This window comes from Pararge aegeria, chromosome 26 (assembly GCF_905163445.1).
Source record: "Pararge aegeria chromosome 26, ilParAegt1.1, whole genome shotgun sequence".
Classification (NCBI taxonomy): Eukaryota; Metazoa; Arthropoda; class Insecta; order Lepidoptera; family Nymphalidae; genus Pararge; species Pararge aegeria.
The window spans coordinates 7439447-7462845 of record NC_053205.1 but is presented as its reverse complement, the minus strand read 5'-3'; the positions used below and the strand labels follow the sequence as shown (position 1 = coordinate 7462845).

The 23399-nt window shown below is 36.2% G+C and overlaps 1 protein-coding gene across 1 annotated transcript in view; it reads left to right on the top strand.

Moving 5' to 3' along the window:
- Nucleotides 1-8578: 8578 nt before the first annotated feature.
- LOC120635303 (Kv channel-interacting protein 1) overlaps nt 8579-23399 on the top strand; it is a 33165-nt gene continuing 18344 nt past the window's right edge. The window contains exon 1 of the mRNA XM_039906273.1: nt 8579-8989. Coding sequence (XP_039762207.1) covers nt 8834-8989 — 156 coding nt within the window. The 5' untranslated portion in view covers nt 8579-8833. The remainder of the gene's footprint in view (nt 8990-23399) is intronic.

Here is a 23399-nt window from a genome sequence, read left to right as displayed (position 1 = left end):
TGGATAAAAAACGTTTCGTGCGTGTTGATGGAATATCAACCACATAAGGATGCCACCGCTCACGGTGTCTCGCTGTTCTGTGGTAGAACAGCGAGACCCGTCTTTCCACGGGACTAAGTATTTTTTACGCAGCAACAAGTTCTCAGGTCATCATCATCAGCATCATCATGTCAACTAATCGACGTCCACTGCTGGACATAGGTCTTTTGTGAGGAGTTACACGGTCCTGGGCCGCTTGCCTCCAGCGGCTCCCAGCGTCTCGCCCGATGTCATCTATCCACCTCGTTGGGGGCCGACCTACGCTGCGTTAACCGGTGCGGGGTCACCATTCCAGCACCTTAAGACCCCAACGTCCATCGGTTCTCCGAGCTATGTGCCCTGCCCATTGCCACATCAGCTTCGCGACTCGCTGAACTATGTCGGCAACTTTAGTTCTTCTACGGATCTCCTCATTTGATCACCTAGAGATACTCCTAGCATAGCTCTCTCCATCGCCCGCTGAGTGACTCTGAGCCAGTGGCGTGCATTTCATACATGCACAAAAGCACTGCATACCCAACTTATTTTATATAAGTCGTATTGGAGGGGAATATTTCCATTTTATGCCATGTACCGGCTTCATGCATACCCTGGTAAAAAACCCTGTGCACGCCACTGCTCTGAGCCTTCTAATGAGCCTTCTTCTCAGGTGGATCTTATTAATAAATACCTTGTTACCTTAACTGCCTATTGTTTATGGTAGAAATTTACGAAGTTAATAGAACTCCGTCGTCATAAACAGAGCAACATTTCGCAGGGCATGCAACATGTCCTACAAACTGCTTCCCTCTGTCCATAAACCTGAGCCGTTGATATTACGCCTCATGACTTGCCAGCAGAAATAGGTATGGCGGTAGGAATTCCCCGGACGAACTTTGTCACAAAAATATAATACTGCCACTAAACTGACAGAAAAACCACTGCTACATATGGAATGATAATCCTTAATTCTGTTACTTTGTGGTCACACCACACTTGTACCATAAACACAGACGCGTCATAGACACGGTTTGTTTTTGAGTTTTTTATGATAGTCAGTTCTCTTTGATGCGAAATTGACTTCGGTACGGTTTGTATACACAATAACAAAAATAAATTAGATCGCAGTTTTTATTATTCGACTTACGTATTCGACGTAGTTTTAGTTTATTACTTTTGTTTTATTGTTTGCAAAGTTTAATTGTATATTTTTCAGTTTTATGATAATGAACAGCTGTTATGGGAAATTGTTTCCAAACAAGCGCTTTTGAAATCTTTACATACTTTTTTGTGGGCTTCTGGAAGAAATCTCTTTTGAGATAAGTTGTAGGTATAAAACAAAATATCAATATGTAGGAGCCCACAATAAACTTCTTCTTTTTGTTATCGCCATCTCACAGTCCAATAAATATTTAGCTATGAAATATAATACTTCGTCTAATAATTTGTTTGTTTATCCAATTACTCCTCCTCTGGATTTTGATGCTGTTTTCTCCATCAATTAGGTATTTTTTTTCACAGATGATTTAAGATATGCCTACCTAATAAAACATTACTGAATTATTTTTGTTATAAAAAAAACTAAAAAGACATGGCTTAAGTAAGCTAACCTTTGAGTTGTAATTAAAAATCTGAAAGCCCTGAATTTCAAAATCGTCATCATCATCATACCAACCGATCACCGGCCCCTTTCAGGAAAGGGTCTCCCCCAAGAATGAAAAGGGTTTAGAGAGTAGTCCACCACGCTCGCCAAGTGCGGATTGGTGGACTTCACACACGAGATTATTATGGAGAACTCCCAGGCCCTCACGAGTTTCACCTTCAAAGTCAAAGTCTAATGTTTCTTTATTCAAATAGGCACATAGATGGCACTTTTGATGCGTACATTACATGTAAAATATGACATAGGAGTGAGTTGATGGCGATAAATAAATTCGTCAATTTAAAACTAAAGCTACGAGGGTTCCAAACGCGCCCTGGTCTAAGTAGAAGCCCACAACAAACTTAGCCGGTTGTTATTTTTTTTTGTTAACACCATCTCACATTGTCGTTTAAAACTATTAAAGAAGCAACCTGGTTAGCAATAATTTACACCCAAGCATTTTTATCGTTGTCGTAGTCCTTAATACTATAATAGGACTTTTCTATAAGCTTACGTTTAATACAAACTTTGAAATTTTTCAGAGACATCTCCAAGATATCAACTGATAATTTATTGTAAAATTGTATACAATAAAATGAATTACTTATTTTATGTCGTCTAGTATATTGCACTGCAAGTTTATTTTTGCTTCTAACGTTCAAATTATTGCAGTCACATTTTCTCTTAAATTTAGATATACTTTTGTGAACATACATCAAATTTTCAAATAAGTATTGGCTAAAAACTGTAATTATCTTAACATCTTTAAATTTATCTCTCAATGACTCTCTCGGACCCATTTTACTTCACCGTTTAAGGAAGTGATACTGAGTTGCTTAAAATTAACTTAATTTGGTAAAGTTAGAGATGCCGAGATTCGAACTCGGCCACCCGAAAGTGAAGCTGAAGTCTTAACCACTAAGCCATCACAGCTTCCAGAGATATTAACGTAAAAGCAAACCTCAAGTGGCGAGCGATAGAAAAACAGTAATTGAAAACTGACATGTGATATTTAACAGAAATGTGTTTAGCATTTAAGTAACATCGATACACTAAATATATACTATTTTTAAACGTATGTATGGAAATCATATTTGTTTTAAAATAATGAATTATTTGCGAAAGTGTTTTTAGCATTAACTTAATATGTTACTACTGATTTTTTGAAGTTATACTTCTTTTGGCGCGATGGAGAAAAATGATAACAGTGAACTTTTACGTTGCGCGCGCACACCGACACCTGAATTATACATCGTAAAGTTAGTTTTAGTTGGCATGAAAATCGATAAATATATTCAAGTTGTATATTCTAGAATTTTTATATTTAGAACACGTGTTTCGTTACAGTACAAACAGTGTGAATAAATAAATATTATTACGTTAGTTAAACCTTTTTTATTTAAATAAAATCTTTTTGATTATTTTTAATATTTATCTTTAATCACTAAAGCATTTAGGTTTTATTTTTTTTCATACGCCAAAGAAGTATAACTTCTAACGCGTGTACATAAGTAAGTACACACACTCTTTTTTTTTAATGATATTATTGTTTAATCAAATAAATTCGTTATTAATCATGATTTTTAGAAAATCAAAATGACGCAAACCAAGAGGCGGTCAGAAGGCAGTTTATCTATATTTATCCAGCCATTCTTGGTCCTACATTTCCTAAACTTCGCGAGGACAAACTTTTTTTTTTACAGCAGTGATTAAGAAAGAAAGAAAGAAAGAAAAATCGTATTTATTGTCACACATTTGTGTAAAATGTTACATTTGTGAAAGAAAATAATTGTTAAAGTATAAAAATTAAATAAAATGTGTGACAAAGGAGCTGGCTCAGTATAGCTGCAAACTAAAACGCGCAGCACTGGTTTTCAGCTAGCCCCATTATCTTCGTCGTCACTGAATCCTCGCGACTAAAAAATAACAAAATAATCATAAAAAAGAACAATAGCATAGAATATAATATATAATATAATATATAAACAAACAAAAGATATTTTTCATTAAAACAAGCTTATTTACATCGAGAAATACAAAATCATCAAAGAGGTAAATAATAAACAAAATCAAAAAATATGAAATTAATTAACATGAAAAACTAAAAAAAGAAAAGACTAAAAATCTAAAATCAAAAATTAAATGTAATGTGAGTGTCTTTAATGTGAAATAAAGGAAAAATTATATAAAATTATATAAAAGTACTAAAAGGTGGGAAGTAAGGGAGTAATAATTTGTTATTTTTTATTTATTTTAAGAAGCGGTGTTAGCCACTGGAAAAGACTCGACTTCTAATCCCAGCACATCTAACTTTTCAAAGCTATATATATAGAGATTACTAGAGATATGCGTTTCTTGAGTAATTAAAATATCACTAGCTTCAACGGTGAAGGAAACATCGTGAGGAAACCTAAATGCATGAGAATTCTCAATAATGTTCTCAAATGTTTGACGGCCGATTAGCGCAGTGGCGGCTACCCTGCCTTCTGAGTCCAAGGCCGTGCGTTCGATGACCACAACTGGACAATATTTGTGTGATGAACATGAATGTTTTTAAGTGTCCGGGTGTTTATCTATATATTATAAGTATTTATGTATAATATTCATCAGATCAGTTATCTTAGTACCCATAACACAAGCTACGGTTACTTTGGGACTAGATGGCGATGTGTGTATTGTTGTAGTAAAAAAAAATGTCCACCAAACCGCACTGAGCCAGCGTGGTGGACTACGGCCTTAACACCTTCTCATTGTGGTTGGAGACCCGAGCCCCATAGTCGGCCGATAATCGATTGATATGATGATGTTGATGAATTAACGGACCTAGCAGATGGCTGATCGTAAGATATAAACCGTAGCCTAATAAACACAGCAGAACTTCACAGAGCATGCAAGAAACACATCCACCAAATTGCTACCCTGTGTCCTGAGGCGTAGGTTTTAACCCTGTGACTGTAATTACACCGGCAACTACGCCTTTCAGACTGGAACACAGCATTGCAACACAGCTGCTCTGTTGCAGAAATAAGCATTGTGGTATTAATTTCCCGAACGAGATCTGCCACATAATACTCTACTTTTAAATTTATCGTCAACATCGTTTTAACGGAGACATGAAATTGTTTTGTTATGACTTAAAACCGATTCAACTCCAGGGTATGATAAAGAACCTAGTAAACAAAATGGCTGTCACCTAGCTGTCGCTTTGACGGATGTTGCCGCTCAAATTGCGTTGGCGCGAAAACGACCGGGAAACTCGATAAGCTGATTGGCGTATGGCGCTAGCGGCCTTTTGATATCGAATAAAATCTTGACAGGCCATGCGACCTCGTAAGATAAATTGAAGAGCCAGTATTTTGATGTGAAACATCTATAGACGGATTGCTAAACCTGATTGTTAGCGTGGCGATACACGCACGGCACGGCCGTGTCTTCCGCGCCACTCTATGCGATTTTGTTTTTCGTATTTAATAATAAAAATTAATATTAATTTTGTAATTAACAGACATTATTGTGTTTAGTGATGACTTACGGCCTTATAAGAAGGCTTAGAGTCATTCAGCGGGCGATGGAGAGAGCTATGCTAGGAGTATCTCTTCATCAAATCAGAAATGAGGAGACCCGTAGAACTTAAGTTACCGACATAGCTCAGCGAGTCGCGAAACTGGAGTGGCAATGGGCAGGGCATATAGCTCGGAGAACCGATGGACGTTGGGGTCTTCAGGTGCTGAAATGGCGACCTCGCACCGGTTAACGCAGCGTAGGTCCGCAACGAGGTGAACAGATGACATCAGGCGAGTCGCTGGGAGCCGCTGTTTTAATAAAGTTTTCATATCTATCTCCTTTTCATCCCTAGAGAACAAACGCTTCCCACGGAATTTGTAATAAACCGCAATAGACGCGGACGACACCTATTTAATGAAAAAAAATTGGTTGTCTGTAAAGTCGGCTTACTGACGATAGTTGAACGTGACAATGTCGTAAGAAAATACTGATGGAATGGTTGCATTTTTCAAAAGAAAATTTTAATTTAATTTGTTTCATAGATATTATCGTTGCTATAAACAATTGACACCACATTCACTTTCACTGCACTTCATTCTTGCCGAAAACATGTAAATGTATTATTGTATAGAAGCTGTCCACGCAGACGCATCGCTCACTCAAGTAGGAGAGAGACAGATGTCGAACGCGGAGGCCGACTGTGCCTCTTTGTCGTTCGTTCCGCGCTCTCGCTTGCACTTCGAGCCTTGGATGGAACGCCTCAGAGCGAGGTAACGCCGCATACGTCATGTTTTTTCGTGCGTGCAGCCGGCTCCATCGAATTATAAGACGTTGTCACGTCAAAAAAATTATGTTATTTTACCACATTTCGTAGAAAACTGGTGCCCGCTCATTAACCTTGGCACGAACCAGACAAAACAAAGCTCCATAGCTTTAGCCCAAGAGTTGCGCGCTCGCAATCGTGGGGTCGTTTTCGAACATTAAACTATTTATCGTCAATGTAAAATGGACCTAATGTGTCTCGTTTTAGAGTTGCAAATTCCGTTATTTTTGTTTTACAAACGAGCTTAAGAATTTGAGCTTTAATACAATGTAGCTAAGATCAATTATGCTCCGATGTTCATGTAGTTCCGTACTCGAAAACGACTCCTCGTTTGCGAGCGAAGAAACCTCGTAAGTACTAGGGCTACAGATGTTATCACTTATATTATCAGTTGGTTATCGCGCAAAGCGGCATGCCCGCGACCTCGCCTGACTGCGGTCACTTGCGGTAATCCGATTATAATTCACAATACACGTAATGTACTCGCCACCGTCACATTTCACAGACTAACATAATGTAACGCGACATTTTACATTAATATTTTAGTAGCTACATATTTTTTTCAGACTGCAACTAAATGTGGCTTTACAGCAGTTTGTTAAGCATGTAGTTGGAACTTAGGTGTATCCTATTTATTAACAGTGATACAAGGTATGCCTTAAATAAGTTTTATCCTACTTACTCTCGATAAAATTAGGTTTAGTCGGAACTTATAGCTGTATCCAGTGACAATAAAACTAGGTGTAGCCTTAACTTTGGTGTATCCAATTTATTTACGGTAAAACTAGATGTAGCTAATATTAAATTTGATTATCTCTAAAATATAATTTTTATTAATACATAACTATAACCTAAAATAAACTATTTAAAAACTAAATAAAATCTAAAACATCCTCGAAACCACCGCAGCGAGGCACAGTTCCTAAGATGCTGGCAGCATTGCCCCTCTGGATGGCCAAACTAATTCGTTGGCCAAGGTAACTGCCCGCTCTAGGATCACCGGTAGACTCGATAACCCTTTTCGATAATTCTTTGAAAAGGGCTCTTGCCTCCGGACCCCACGGTCCCAAAGTCTCTACACCAAAAGGCACAAAAATGAAGCTGCTATCCAGGTTTTCATATTTACGTCTCTTGGCCTGCTCGGCACTGGAAGCAGCCGCACCTACCATTGACGAAGTGGCCTGGATATTGTATAGAATCTGTCCACGCGGACGCATCGCTCACTCAAGTAGGAGAGAGACAGATGTCGAACGCGGAGGCCGACTGTGCCTCTTTGTCGTTCGTTCCGCACTCTCGCTTGCACTTCGAGCCTTGGATGGAACGCCTCAGAGCGAGGTAACGCCGCATACGTTATGTTTTTTCGTGCGTGCAGCCGGCTCCATCGAATTATAAGACGTTGTCACGTCAAAAAGTTACAGAGATATAAACATAGAGCGAGAGAGTACAATTTGGTGTAACCTATTTGTTCAGGTGAAACTAGACGGAATATAAATTTAAAATAATTAACTTAATCGCATAATAAATAAACTTTAAGCAGGGCAAACCCATGTCAGTATTATTTGACAACTTAGTTTCAGTCGACGCGTCATGGCATTTCGCCAAAACCACTCTGGTTTCGACGCAATCAATTGAATTTTTCTGTATGGCAAAATTTATTGTGGCGCCGCGCGGGAAGATTTTTGTTCAAATTTATTTTTATTACCTACATCTACGCTCGGCCGTAAATAACTTATTCTAATAAAGTTTTGTTTTGTACGGTCAGGATTCGCCTTGGGTAAAAAAAAACTTTTTTGAAATTATCTCACTTACCTACTTTATTTTTGACGACCTCTGGCGCAATTTTAAGCTATGGTCTTATTATATTGTATTGCATTTAATTCGGCTCACAAAGGGGCGTTAGTAATCCACAATAAACTTTATATGGTATGTTTTGAGGTGCATTTAAGATATTGTACTTTACCCCATTATACAATGTGAAAATGAAAACCGACATAATTCTTCACGGGCTTTAGAGGTACATTATGTACTGTCTCTGAGACATACATGTGAAACTGAAAACTTTATAGTTTTTGAGTAAACCACTGCCAAAGTTTTTACTGAAAGAAAGCTCATGCAGCCCTAACACCACATTACAACATTTTAAATTAAAATCATGTGACACCTAGGTAGGTACCAGCGTAGCTACTATGCGTGTGTCGGTCTTTTATTTCAATAGGGTTGTCAATTGTCAAAAGTAAACACTTAAAATGTTTTCAATTCGTTTGTGTGGGAAAATAAATATGCTTTCTTTGATTTAATATTATTTTCAGTTTGATTCCTTATGAAATATACTTATGCATCCGTGAATATTATTTCGTAATACTGTTACACGATGTATATTATTGAAAATATTGTAATATTAATATCTTTCATTTGTTACAGATATCCTGCCCTTGTACCATCCAGTTCTTCAAGAAGTCATTGCTTTTACAAGAAACTAAAGTGATCTAAAAATAAAAGAAGAGAATAGTGAGATATAGACCAAAAATAAAAAAATAAAGGAAACATTAATTTAAAAATAGCACCTGATAGATTAAGGACAAATAATAAAATTATAGAAGCTTAATAAAAAAAGAATCTGAGACAAATAAATAAAAACATAGAATACTTTAGTCCAATAGAAAACTAGTGAATCATAGACAAGTTAAACAAAGAAAATAACCTAGCCAAAGACAAACATCAGAAGTAACGAAGTGAATCACAGATAAAAAAAAGTCTGAATTATTAAGTCAAGTGAAGAACGATGTGCTAGCCACAGATTAAATTAAAACTGACAGATGTGTTAGTGATTGCGTAAAGGTTTTATAATGGCCACTCCACCGGACTCGCCTGTAGAGGAACATGCCTATGAATTGGAGCCGTCTAGAACGCCGAAACCGATACCGGTTGCATTGGAGGAGCTATGTAGACAGACGAAATTTACAAAACAGGAGATTAGGGTCATGTATCGGGGATTCAAAACGGTGAGTTTTTTTAAAATATCAATTCTTTATTCAGTATCATCATCATCCTGCTTGGCAAAGACCTCGTTTTTGATAAAGTCAAAGTCAAAGTCAAAAATATCTTTATTCAAGTAGGCCCACAGGTGGCACTTTTGATGCGTACATAAGAATTACACGGTAGTGAGATGATGGCGATAACCACATTCGTAAACTTAAAACTAAAGCTACGAGGGTTCCAAACGCGTCCCGGTCTAAGAAGAAGCCCACAACAAACTTAGCCGGGTGTTTTTTTTTTTTTTTTTTGTTATCGCCATCTCACAATGTAATTTTAAATTATTAGAAGAGCAACCTGGTTAGAGCAATAATTTACACCCAAGCTTTTTTATCGTTTACGTAGTCCTTTATACTATAATAGGACTTTTCTATAAGCTTACGTTTAATACAAACTTTGAACTTTTTAAGAGACATCTCCAAGATGTCAATTGGTAGTTTATTGTAGAATTGTATGCAATTTCCTTTAAACGAATTATGAATTTTATGTAACCTAGTATATTGCACTGTAAGTTTATTCTTACTTCTAATGTTTAAATTATTGCAGTCACATTTTTTCTTAAATTTAGAAATGTTTTTATGGACGTACATTAAATTTTCAAATATGTACTGACTATACACTGTCATTATTTTAAAATCTTTAAATTTATCTCTCAATGACTCTCTCGGACCCATTTTGTAGATAGAACGAACAGCCCTCTTCTGCAGCACGAAAATAGTGCTAATATCAGCAGCATTACCCCAAAGTAAAATTCCATATGACATAATGCTGTGAAAGTAACTAAAATATACCAGTCTAGCAGTTTCTACGTCGGTCATATGGCGTATCTTCTTTACCGCATAGGCAGCAGAACTAAGCCTGTTCGATAAATTATTTACATGAGGGCCCCATTGAAGTTTAGAATCTAACGTTATTCCTAGAAAAACTGTCGTATCCTCCAGTTTCAGTTCCTCATTATTAAGTAGTACAGTGGTTTTCACGTGTTTAACATTAGGTAAAGTGAATTTTATACACTTGGTTTTTTTTCCGTTAAGAACCAAATTATTAGCTTCAAACCACTGTACCACTTTAGCGAGAGAGTTGTTTACGTCGTCAAAAGCTAGTTCACGTCGATTTATTTTAAAAGTCAGTGATGTATCATCGGCAAACAGAACTATCCCGTGTTTATCCTTGGCAAGGTAAGGAAGGTCATTAATGTAAATAAGGAACAGAAATGGTCCTAATATAGACCCCTGTGGGACACCTATTTTCATAACTGATCCATTAGACCGTTTTCCATTCACGTCGACTTTCTGAATTCTATCGCGTAGATAGTTACTCATTAAGTCTAGAGCTACACCCTGAATTCCATAGTGGTGTAGTTTCCTAACTAACGTTTCGTGTTGAACACAATCAAACGCCTTAGATAAGTCACAGAACACACCAAGTGCATCACGTGACTCCTCCCAGGCTTCAAATATGTTTTGTATTAGCTCAACACCTGCGTCGATTGTTGAGCGACCCCGTGTGAAACCAAATTGCTTAATATGAAGTAAATTATACTTATGAAAATGGTAAAGTAATTGATTTAAAATGAGTTTTTCAAAGATTTTACTGAAAGTGGGTAGTACGGATACTGGTCTAAAGTTAGTGGGGTCAGAAGTACTACCCGATTTAAACAATGGAACTATTTTACTAAGTTTCATTAAGTCAGGAAACACACCACAATCTATACAATTATTAAATATTAAGGCTAAATCGGGTGCAACAATATCAATTAATGATTTGACAACGTTTACGGAAATGCCCCACAGATCATTTGTTTTTTTATTAATTAATAATTTAAAGGCTTTAATAACGTCAGAGCCACTAACATGCGTGAATTTAAAAGAATGGTTACACTCAGGCACATTTTCCTTTAATAGAGAGAGAGCCATATCTGGTGAAGAGTTTAATGATTCTGTTGTGGAGACGGGAATGTTGGTAAAGAAGGTTTCAAAAGCAGTAGCCACCTCGAAATCTGTTGTTAAGGCTTTATTATCTACATTAAGTTTAAAATTAATATTTCGTGGTGTTACTCTTCCCGTCTCCTCATTAATTATGTTCCAAGTAGTTTTGATTGCATTGCTGCTATTTTTAATTTTATTTTTGATGTATCGCGTCTTTTCTAAGTGGCAAGCGCGTTTAAAATTCTTGGAAAACAATTTAACATAATCCCCAAACTTATCACCAGTGTTAAATTGACGTTCAGCATACAATTCGTACAGCTTTTGCCTATTTTTATGAAGTTCAACTGTCGCCCACTCACTAAAATTTAATGTATCAGTAATCACAACCGACTTACTAGTAAATATAGAATGAAATAGTCTATTAAAGGTATTGAAAAAGGAGCTGTACATTGCATTTGGAGTCGCCCCTGAGGGTAGGAATGGGAGGTCATTTACTAGGCTATATCTCATTTTCTCTATGCGGTTGGATGTTACAGGAACAAATGTTATTTTACGTTTAGAAACATTTTTCTTCACATTTTCAAATTGAATAATTTGACCACAATGATCAGAGTCTAATTTACTAATAATATTTTTGCTTATAGGAATTATATTTGTAAAGATGTTATCCAAACAGGTGGCGCTAGTAGCAGTTATTCTTGTGGGCTCCATGAACATATTTGATAGATTGTAAGTTTTAAATAAATTCAATAACTTGATACTTAAAGAGTTATTTTCTAAAATGTTTACATTAAAATCTCCGCATATTATTAACTTTTTATTACACTTTGATATTTTAAATAACACTTCATCCATTACCTTTTCAAAAAGTTCAAAGTTTGACAAGGGTGGCCTATAAACAGTAACAATTATAAATTGCTCTAGTTCAACCGAGGCTAGCTCTATTGTCCGTTCAACAGAAAGGCTAACAATATCGTTTCTGTTTTTAAATTTTAAATTTTTATTTAATAAAATTAAAGAGCCTCCATGAATCGCTGTAACCCTGGTGAACGAACTACCAACCTGGTGGTTACCAAAATTAAACAAATATTCATGGGTTTTCAACCAGTGCTCAGTTATACATAAAATGCTAATGTTAAAATCATTTAAAAATAATTCAATCTCTAAGTCTTTTCCTCTAATACATTGAATATTTTGGTGAACCAAGTTGATATAATTAGAATTAGATTTTTTATTATATTTTTGGTTTAATAGTACATTGTGCGACCCCTTACTATAATTTTTTTCATATATGCCTGAGGGAGACTCAGTTGTCTGCTTTTCTAAGCAAGAGAAAGCCTCTGTTGTCTCCTTAACTAGTTTAAACTAAAATGACTTGGAATAATTTCCAAGGTTTTCATGTCAAAACTATTACACTGCTCAATAAAAGCAGCTGGTTTAGCCAAGTTCTTGGCTGTTATGGTAAAAAAATACGATAGCGAAACAGCTATCTGTTGTTGATACTTCAATAGTAGTCGTGTACGCGGTTTTTGTATGTTTTTAATTCTGTGAATTTGTTGGGTCATCTCAAATGAGATATTCCACGTGCTCTGGTGCCCTCAAGTCTTTTTTTTAATGGAGATATAATTTCTTGAACCAAACTTCACACCAAACGTTTCTTCAGCAATGTGCTCTCTACACACCGGCTCATCCAAAGCAGATGTTGACTTTAAAATGTATAATTGTTAAGTCAATATCTCCCGAGGATGCTCCGGTGTCAGAGCGAAACGTGCGTAGAAAGTAAATTGCCGAATATCTGTTTTGAAGGTATTACAGATTCTCTTGCTTAAAGCTTAATTTTCATAGTCCTGCTTCTATCGTGGTCAAAATTGTTCTTGTCCATTTAAACCAGAATGTTAACACGGTGTTTCGATGAAAATGTGCTTTACGCGACATCAGTTAGACACCAACTATCACGAACCGCAACATTTCATACTGTACGTATTGTAGCGTGGGAATTTGCGGTCGGTAAAAGCCGCTAGTAGCGGGCTATTTACATTTCGTGTCGAATTTGACGCTCTCAAATTCTCTGCAGCCCTAGTACAGCATACTTTTCGTCCCAGTTTCAGCCGGATTATTTAAGCTCTGGAATTAATAAATTAATCATCATGACAACAATACTTCGGATATTGGATAGAAGCAGGCGTTACTTTGCGGAAATCCATGATATATTATGAAAATTAAGTTTAATTTGCGAAAAGCAGGAGAATCTGTAAGGTTTAATTTAAAATTTCTTCAATCTTTATTCTCCACACCAAACAGATCTCTACTTAACAATTATTCATTGTAAAGTCAACATCAACTCTGAGGATGCTCCGGTTTTGGAGCGAAACGTGCTAAGAGGGATTACAGATCTTTACCTTCGGCATGGTGTGGAGTATAAGGATTGAGGAAATTATAAATAACACCATACAGATTTTCCTGCTTTTCGCGGAGTATAGCAAATGAAGCTTAATTTTCATAACAAACTTCAGATGCTTTAGAGGTACATTATTTACTGTATCTGTGACTTATCTGTGAAAACGCAACCCTAATAGTTTTTGTGTAAACCATTGCCATAGTTTTTACTGGAAAAAAATCGGATACAGCCCTAACATCACATGCAAAATTAAAATCGAGAGACTCCTGTCACTTTTATAGGTACGCGTTGCGTTGTCCAGGAAATGAATGAAATTATACTTCTTTGGCGCGTTAGGGAAAATGGTGAGAATACATTTTTACGATGCGCACGCACACCGTCACAAAAAACCGACACCATGAAGTTAGTTATAGTCAACATTTTAGTTTTTCTAAAAAAGGTTTGACAGTTGACTTTCAATAATTTAAACATTAGGTACCTTATTTTCTATTGTTAGTGTCGTTTTCTCTAAAAACGTAGAATAAGGCGTAAGATACAATTTTTGTAAACATTTCTATCCTGTTACGCCAGAGAAATATGACTTCTAACGCGTGTACATAAGTACACACACGTTTTTTAAATTATTATTTACATTTTTGTGAGTGCCATAGGCTACATAATTAACCCGTAAAGAACTTTTCGTGGTAGTCGGATTTGCAAAGTAAGTCGCAGAAAAAACGGTTGGATGAAAACGTTTCTTACGAACGCTGCCTTAACGATGAGAGATTTATTATTGAGTTCCATTGAAAAGTTGTAGAGCTTGATAATGCCTACAACAAAGTCCGCGATAACTTATATAAAAAAATATAAAAAAAAAAATATTTGGGTAAATAAAATTACTGTAAACACTAATGGCTGGAGCCTTCTTTTAAGGGTAGCATTACTACTCCTGTGTCAGAAGACACCGCTCTTCCGTAACAAGAAATAAACAAATATAGATAAAGGAAGCATATAAACAAAGCATATGGCAAGAGACCTGATGGTATGACGCGCATACCTTGGAGGCTTGGAAGGTCACTTCTGTGGGATGCAACTTGTGTTGATACCCCAGCTGCATCACACATCCAGGCCACCTCGTCAATGGTACGTGCGGCTGCTACCAGTGCCGAGCAGGCCAAGAGGCGTAAATATGAAAACCTGGATAGCAGCTTCATTTTTGTGCCTTTTGGAGTAGAGACTTTGGGACCGTGGGGTCCGGAGGCAAGAGCCCTTTTCAAAGAATTCTCGAAAAGGGTTATCGAGTCTTCCGGTGATCCTAGAGCGGGCAGTTAACTTGGCCAACGAATTAGTTTGGCCATCCAATGGGGCAATGCTGCCAGCATCTTAGAAACTGTGCCTCGCTGCGGTAGTTTCGAGGACGTTTTAGATTTTATTTAGTTTTAAATAGTTTATTTTAGGTTATATTTATAAAACAATTATATTAAATAAATACATTTTAAAATACAAGCATATGTATAACTTTTATATTTAAGTAACAAAAAGTATAATAATTAAAATCCTTAGTTCATGTTTCTTGGTCATATTATGAATAACTATAAATTCATTACAATAAGTACACTTCTCAATTATTCAAAACTAAAGACTTTTCCTATTCATATAATTTGTTCTTTCGCAATGAGAAAATCCCATCAAACAAATACAATAAAAGCCCATAAAAGCAATCTCACATTGGATTAACATACGTCATTGCTTCTAATTTATCGGCCGTAAATAAATACATTATGTCTACACCAGGGGAATCGAACCCCAGACCTTGGACGGTGCCAAGTGCGAAAGCCGTTTTGTGGTAACCTTGGCATGAAAAATGTTTTATTAGATTTTTATAGTTTGTGTATTATCAAGAGCGTTTTCGCTGGGCAATTTGGGTGGGTACTTGAGACGTTTTTAGTATAGTAATATTGAACAGAAAAAGATATAAAGATAAAAAGATATAAAGATACATAGATAGATATAAAGTCTTTATTGCACATACAGAAAAAACAAATTAAACAAAACAAAAGGTAAATATATATGAGCAAAGGCGGCCTTATCGCTTGAAGCGATCTCCAGGCAACCTTTGGTTGATGAAGCATGTTTAGTACAGAAAACGGGATAGTGCAACATTCAATTTAAAAATAAATAATTGATATACACTACATTTACTTTACATACTATATATATATAAAAGAGAAAGTGTGTAGGTATGTTCCGTATAGGCTCCGAAACAGCTGGACCGATTTCAATGAAACTTTCAGGGAATCTCCGGAATTAACTTGCGAGTAATCTAAATGAAGAATGTAAATCATTTGCTTCTTCAAATACAACTGCTGCTGATATAGATTCTATTTTCGTCCTGCAGAAAAGGGCTGTTCGGGCGATATATAAAATGGGCCCAAGAGAGTCAGTCATTAAGGGATAAATTTAAAGAAGTTAAAATAATGACGGTGCATAGTCAGTACATATATGAAAATTTAAGTTATGTCCATAAAAATATAACAAAATTTAAAAAGAAAATGGACTGTAGCAATATTAATATTAGAAGCAAAAATAAACTCGTTGTGCAGTTTACTAGGCTACACAAAATTGCAAATACATTCAAGCGCAATTGTATATTATTTTATAACAAATTACAAAATGAAATCTTTGAGATGTCTCTCAATAAGTTCAAAGTTTATATAAAACGTAAGCTTACAAAAAAAAAAAAAAAATTGATTCGGGAATCGGTTTCGATTTCTGGATTACCAGTGGTGGTAACACATTAGTCGAACGGAGACACGCATTGAAGGCGACAGGGGCGGAGGTAAGTGAGTGAAACAGGCTTTCGGCGCAAGTTCAAGCAGGATGCCGGCGAGATCATAATCAGTGGCGTGCACTTCATACATGCACAAAAGCACTGCATACCCTAACATTGATATGTTACTCGAATCGGGGGAGAATTTGTGCCGTTTTATGCAATTTTCCTGGTGTATGCATACTCTGGTAAGAAACCCAATGCACGCCACTGATCATAATGCGTATCTTTGCAAAATATGCAGAGAAATCGATACTCATGCAAACCGACATAAGTCTAAAGATCTCTACCATAAAATTCGGTCCATTACCAAAACACTCTCCTCCAGAACCTGGGCTGTTGAAGACAGTAATGGTAGAGTAGTTACTGAACTAGACCTTGTAAGTAAGGTTTGGAAAAGTTACTGCCAGTCTTTGTTTCAAGACATTCGACAAGTCAGACAAGTTTCCTGATACTGAACCTGGATCTGAGAACCAAGAACCAGAAATTCTTAAATCAGAAGTCAAGGCCGCCATTATGCACCTCAAGAATGGAAAAGCCACGGGGAGAGATTCAATACCAATAGAAACAATACGAGCTTTAGGTGATATAGGTGTCAATATTTTCCATACTATATGCAATTGGACGGACGGCGTTACTTTTGGCGGGTACAAGATTTCCAATTTACGCTATGCAGACACCACATTGTTCGCAACCACTGCCTGTCATATGGAGCAGTTACTTCGCAAAATGGAGTGCGTCAGCCAAGATTAATGATTAACCGCAGTAAGACCAAAATGATGGTTATAGACAGAGCCAAAAATAATTCGCCGGAAATTATTCAAATCGCGAACTGCGAGGTTGTCCAATCCTACTTATACCTTGGCGCTTTAATAACTAACAGTGGTGGTTGCGTAGAAGAGGTAAAGCGACGTATGGCAATAACGAGAACTACTATGGAAAAGCTGAAAAAAATATGGAGGAACCGTAACATTACTAAGGCCACTAAGATCCGGCTTGTACAAACACTTGTTTTCCCCATATTTTTATACGCCGCGGAGACGTGGACTTTGCGAGAGGTCGAGAAGAGGAAAATTGATGCTTTAGAGATGTGGTGTTGGAGACGTATGCTTGGAGTGTCATGGAATGAATTTCGCACTAATATTTCCATTATCCGAGAACTGTACATCAAGCAACGTCTCTCAAAATTAGTGCATAGCCGCATATTAAAATTCTTCGGTCACGTCTCCCGGAGAGACAGCAACTCCATAGAACGCCTTGTTGTGCAGGGCAAGGTAGAAGGCACTAAAGCACGCGGTATGTCATCCATGCGATGGCCCGATCAAATCAAATGTTCAGTGGGAGGTCCCTTGCATGAGTGTACCAGACTATCTGCAAACAGGGAGAAGTGGCGAATGATCGTGAGGCGAGTAACAACTGCCACAGACAATGTCCCACCGTGATGACCACGACCACTCTGGCAAGAGTGTTACGACAAAGAAGAAGAAGCTTACAGAAAAGTCCTATTATAATATTAAGGATTACTTAAACAATAAAAAAGCTTGGGTGTAAATTGCTATAGATTCATAGCTTAATATAAATAAACTGTGAGATGGTGATATAAAAAAAAAAATTACCCGGCTAAGTTTTTTGTGGGCTCTTCTTAGACCAGGGCGCGTTTGGAACCCTCGTAGCTTTAGGTTTAAGTTAGCGAACGAAGTTATCACCATCCCCTTACAATTATGTAAACATATATGTATGAACGCTTCATAAGTGCCTGTGATAGGCGTACATGAATAAAGAAATTTTGAATTTGAATTGAACAACCTTCGCTGAGGTCACGTTTTCTATTCACTAGAACCTGCAATAAGAAAAGTGTGTATATCGGTCCATGTGGGGTGTCCAATCTAAGGTCTGAACAGTGCTTATGTAATGCCTACTAGAAATACTGAAATGAATAAAGTATTTTAACCATTACTGCTACATCCAAATTAATATATGACAGCCCAGGGCTGGGCTTGGGCTTGTCTCTCCCAAGAGAGAATTTGCTCATAATTGCTGGGCAGACGGGTTGGTTATATAGCCTCAGTCGTCTATATTATCTATACATTAACGTAAGGTAGGCTGTACATTTATCATTTTCTTCTTCTTCTTTTGATTTATGGCTTTTCGTAGTGCTAAAACAGCACAATGTACTTTGCCAGTGTCAAGTAGCTTGGAAACGGCCAGAACTAGAGTGGTCAGTAAAGAAAAATAAATGTCAAATTCATAACTTCGTCCTGCAATAGTAGTTGTTAGTGAAATTAACTAAGTACGCATGAATTTAACAATCATTTGAAGATAAAATAAAATTCAAAATTTATATCCAAAATATAAAAATCATAGTTTTAATTTGTTAATTTTAATAAATTTACATAGATATTTAACATACCGACTATACACTGACATTAACACGCACTCGACATTTAAGGGACGAGGAATTTTATAAGGAAGTATATACTTTTCATTTTAATATATAAATTAGTTTTTACTTAGTATAGTCTGTGCTCTATGCCCTACGGTTAGTAGTTTAATCTGTAGTATTAGTTATTATTTTTGATTGTCTTATTGCATCGTAATATTTTTTTTTTTTTTATTATTTTGTAGACCTAAATTTATGTTTGTAATTATTGTTAATTTATAAGGACGTAGTGTTTGTATTATATCTGTTATTTATACCCATAGAGTATGCAAACACTGCGTCAGCCATGTCGCTGCCGGTCCGCGAAAACCCGTGACCTTTGGTCCCTACTGAAAATCAGCGTTGTAGTATTCCTTGGCATTTACTGCCATGGTGTTGCGGCACAGAGCTGATAGGTGACCCGTTGACCACAACGAAGCAACATACGCCTAAATTATTATACTTTTTTTTTTCTTTTTCTCTGTCCTCTTGTTGTATGTATTATTATTCATTTATTTATTGTGGTTAATAAATATTTTTATCATTATTTTTTATTAATATGACTCTTCTTATTCTTCTTTTGCTTTTTTGGCATTTAGGTGTGCCAAATCGGCACGCTGTATTTCGCCAATGTCACGTACACTTGGAAGGTCCACAAAGGTGATTGTCAAAGCGTAAACATTTTATAACTATAGCACAGAGCACTATACTTTTTATAAATCTTAGTATCCCAAAATAAGGCGTTCGTAATGTAGTGTGGTCTTTGGTGAGTGTTATAATTCAAAAAAATTTTTTATTAAAAAAAAAAAATCATAATAAATCATTTCTTTGAAGTCCAAGGCCTGGAAAATGTTTGTGTAATGAACATGATTGTTTTTCAGTGTCTGGCGTTTATCTGTATATTATTAGTATTTATGTGTATTATATTCATAAAAATATTCAACAGCTATCTTAGTACCCATAACAGTAGCTACGCTTACTTTGGGGCTAGATGGCGATGTGTATATTGTCGTAGTATATTCATTTATTTATTTATTTATAATGGGTAATATGACTCTACCCGCAAGCTCAAAGTGAAATCTTAAAGGTAATTCAGTATTTATCTGCCGCTCGCACGAAACGCTCTTGAGTTAAGCCGGCTGGAATAAAAAAGCTGCTTATAGTCTGTGCAGCTTAGCATTCGTTTTTAAGGTTGATATTTTTAATATTTTCTGTTCATATTAGAATAGAAATAGAAAAAAGTTTATTGCAACAAAATATTTAAAAAAATAATATACTACGACAATACAAACATCGCCATCTAGCCCCAAAGTAAGCGTAGCTTGTGTTATGGGCACTAAGATGACTGATGAATATTTTATACATAAATACTTATAATATTCACATTAACACCCAGTTCACATTCATGTTCATCACACAAACATTTTAATCGTGGGAATCGACCCCACGGCCTTGGACTCCGATAGCAGGGTCGCTGCCCACTGCGCCAATCGGCAGTGGAACATCGATAGAAAAACGCAAAGAAAACAATAATAAATAATAAAGAAATAAATATACTACGACAATACACACATCGTCACCTAGCCCCAATGTAAGCGTTGTTTGTGTTATGGGTACTAAGATAGCTGTTGAATATTTTTATGAATATAATACATAAATACTTATAATATACATATAAACACCCAGACACTGAAAAACATTCATGCTCATCACACAAACATTTTACAGTTGTGGGAATCGAACCCACGGCCTTGGACTCAGAAAGCAGGGTCGCTGCAAACTGCGCCTTATCACTAATAGTGATCTTTTAAAGGCAACCCAAACGTGCCAAGCCGATATAAAGATGGAAAGTGGATGGTGCATAAAGTAAAAAAAAATTGATTAAAAAAATGTATACCAATATTTCTTCTTAATTTTTTTTTACCAATTACCAATCTGTGGATTCCTGTTTTTTTGTGGATTCCTGTTTTATTGATTTATGGTTTTTCGAAGTGCCAAAACAAAACAAGAATAATTTACTTTGATAGTGTCAAGTAGCGGAGAAGGCACGAAATAGAGTGATCAGTAAAGAAAAAATATTAAAAAAGGCCTTTAGAAGTCACAGTCGAGTTTTGTTATAGATCACAGATTAGGTATAATTTTTACTATTCCGACCCTTTTTTTTTGTATAACACATTCTTTAAGTCAAAGGGAATATAACGCATTTTTTTAATATTTAGCAGAGTATTTACAACTTCAATTATACAAGTATGATATATTTCACAGCCTATAACAGTCCACTTAGCGGTGATAGCCAAAGGCAAAGTCAAAGTCAAAAATATGGTGGCTCTTTTGATGCTTACATAAGAATTACACGGTAGTGAGATGATGGCGATAAGCGATAACCACATTCGTAAACTTAAAACTAAAGCTACGAGGGTTCCAAACGCGTCCTGGTCTAAGAAGAAGTCCGATTCCTTTTTATCGATTACGTAGTCTAAACTATAACAGGACTTTTCTATTAGCTTACGTTTAATACAAACTTTGGACTTTTTAAGAGACATCTCGAGCCTTGTGGTTAGAGCTTCGGCCTCCCTTCCAGGGTAACCCAATTCGATCCCCGACACACACCTCTAACTTTTCGGAGTTATGTGCGTTTTAATTTTAGGAAATTTAAAATCTATCGGTGAAGAAAAATATAGTGACGAAACATGCCTGGGAGTTCTCCTTAATGCTTTCAAAGGTGTGTGAACTCCACCAATCCGCACTTGGCCAGCATGGTGGACTACGACTTAAACCATCTTCATTCTGAAAGGAGACCCCGTGCCCGGCAATGGGTTGCATGATGATACATAGTCCAGTGCTGGACAAAGGGCCTCTCGCAACGGAAGGGTATGGCCATAATGACCAAGCTTGGCAGACAGCTTGGCGATCGCAATAGACTTATAGAGTAGAAGCACAGAGGACGCTGCTGCCGTTCTTCTTTGTATCCTCTTAGACGCCTCGTACGACACCCGCGGGAAGAGAATGGATACATGTTTTATCTACAGCTGTTAAAACTAAAACACTAAAAGTGTTTAATCAGAGAAATAAGCAGTATTTAATCCAGCCAGTAAATGATCACGGGATTTCGATAAATAAACTGGCAGATCATTTATAACACACAAATGTGTATACATAATATATTCACCCAACAAATAAACAACATGACTAATGTCAATGTACTATATCCTAGTAGCAATATTAACTGCCGTAAAGTAAATAATTCTACGTCCAAACGCTACACAATTTCTGCATTAACATCATATCTGTTACAAAAATAAACACTACCACAAATGCTCTTACATAACCCTTGTCACTATTTCCGAACGTACACCGCTGACGTACAAAATGGCTTCCAGACACCTGTCAAATTGATGGCGGTTATTTTTGGCGCGAACGGTCGTTGACATTACCTACTGACCTTTTAGATAAGGCCGCAGCGAATAAATAGCTAGCATTCCCAGATAATGCTTTTAGGCTTTACAATACAAGTCTGTCTATGAGAAATGTATGTTGTACTGAGACATATTTTATGGATATAAGAATTTGAAAGAAAGAAATAAAGAAAGAAAGTAAAATCGTCTTTATTGTCACATATTCGTGTAAAATGTTACATTTGTATTATTAATTAGTTTTAAAACAAATAAAAAGGAGTTGACAAAGGAGCTGGCTCAGTACCTATAGCTGCACACTAAAAGGCGCAATACTTGTTTTAAGCCGCGACTAAGCAATAACAAAACAATCATTAAAAAGGATTATATATCACAAAAATTGTTGATGGAATGTAAAAACATATTTCAAAACAAACGAAAGTTGCACATTAACATTGGGTCTACAATATTACATTTATATGTTTTTAAATTTTTTTGTTTAGTTTTATAAGAGTTCTTGTAACCTGTTGATTGTCCATTAAATAAATATAAAAAAAAAAATAACGATAACACAAAACTAAATTCCCTATGAAGGGCAAAATATCACAAATATAAGTATGAGGTAAATCACGATAATAATAGAACCACAATCAAAAGAATAAAAAATAATATAGAGAAACAAAACAACAAAGTAAGAAAATTAAAAAAAAAAAATAGAGTGTCTATATTGTACAAATAAGAAAAAGTATTTAAAAGAAGGTACTAATAAGTTATAAAAAATAATAGTAGATAAATGACACGTTTGTCTATAATCTATGTTTTTTTCCTTTTTCATCTGTTTTACGAGCTTTTTCCTGTAAGTCCTCAAGTTAATCGCACGATACAGGAAGAGCACTTTAGCGTGGTGACGCCGATATTAAATAATGTTGCTACCTATTTTCTCTACGTCATAGATACTTAATGCTTTTTTTGTCTCTGGTCTACAGTCCGAGAGGGGATTGCTGTTTCCAGCCTTGGGCAACTTGACATTTCCGGCCATTTGTTATATATTGTGCTGCAGTCTCTTTAAACAACACAAGTCATTCGTCATTATTCCGATATAGAGTAAGTCATAATGAATCCTATACCGCGTTAGATCCCCAGCGAGGCGGCTATTTGCAAATTTAAAGTTTCATTGATCTTGTCTGGTTGAAGGCTTGAGCCGCGGCTAGTAACCACCGCAAACCTATTTAGAGTTTCGTTGCGATGCCCTGTACAAACCTATTGGGGTCCCATACCTACCCCAAACAGATGAGCACGACTGAAGCCACCATATAGTGGTAAAAAAAAAGTAACACCTATCCGGAACAATAAAGATTTGGCTGTACGGTATATCACCGTATAAACAAGGTATATCACCTTGTTTTCCCCATGGAAAAGAAATCAATAAAGAC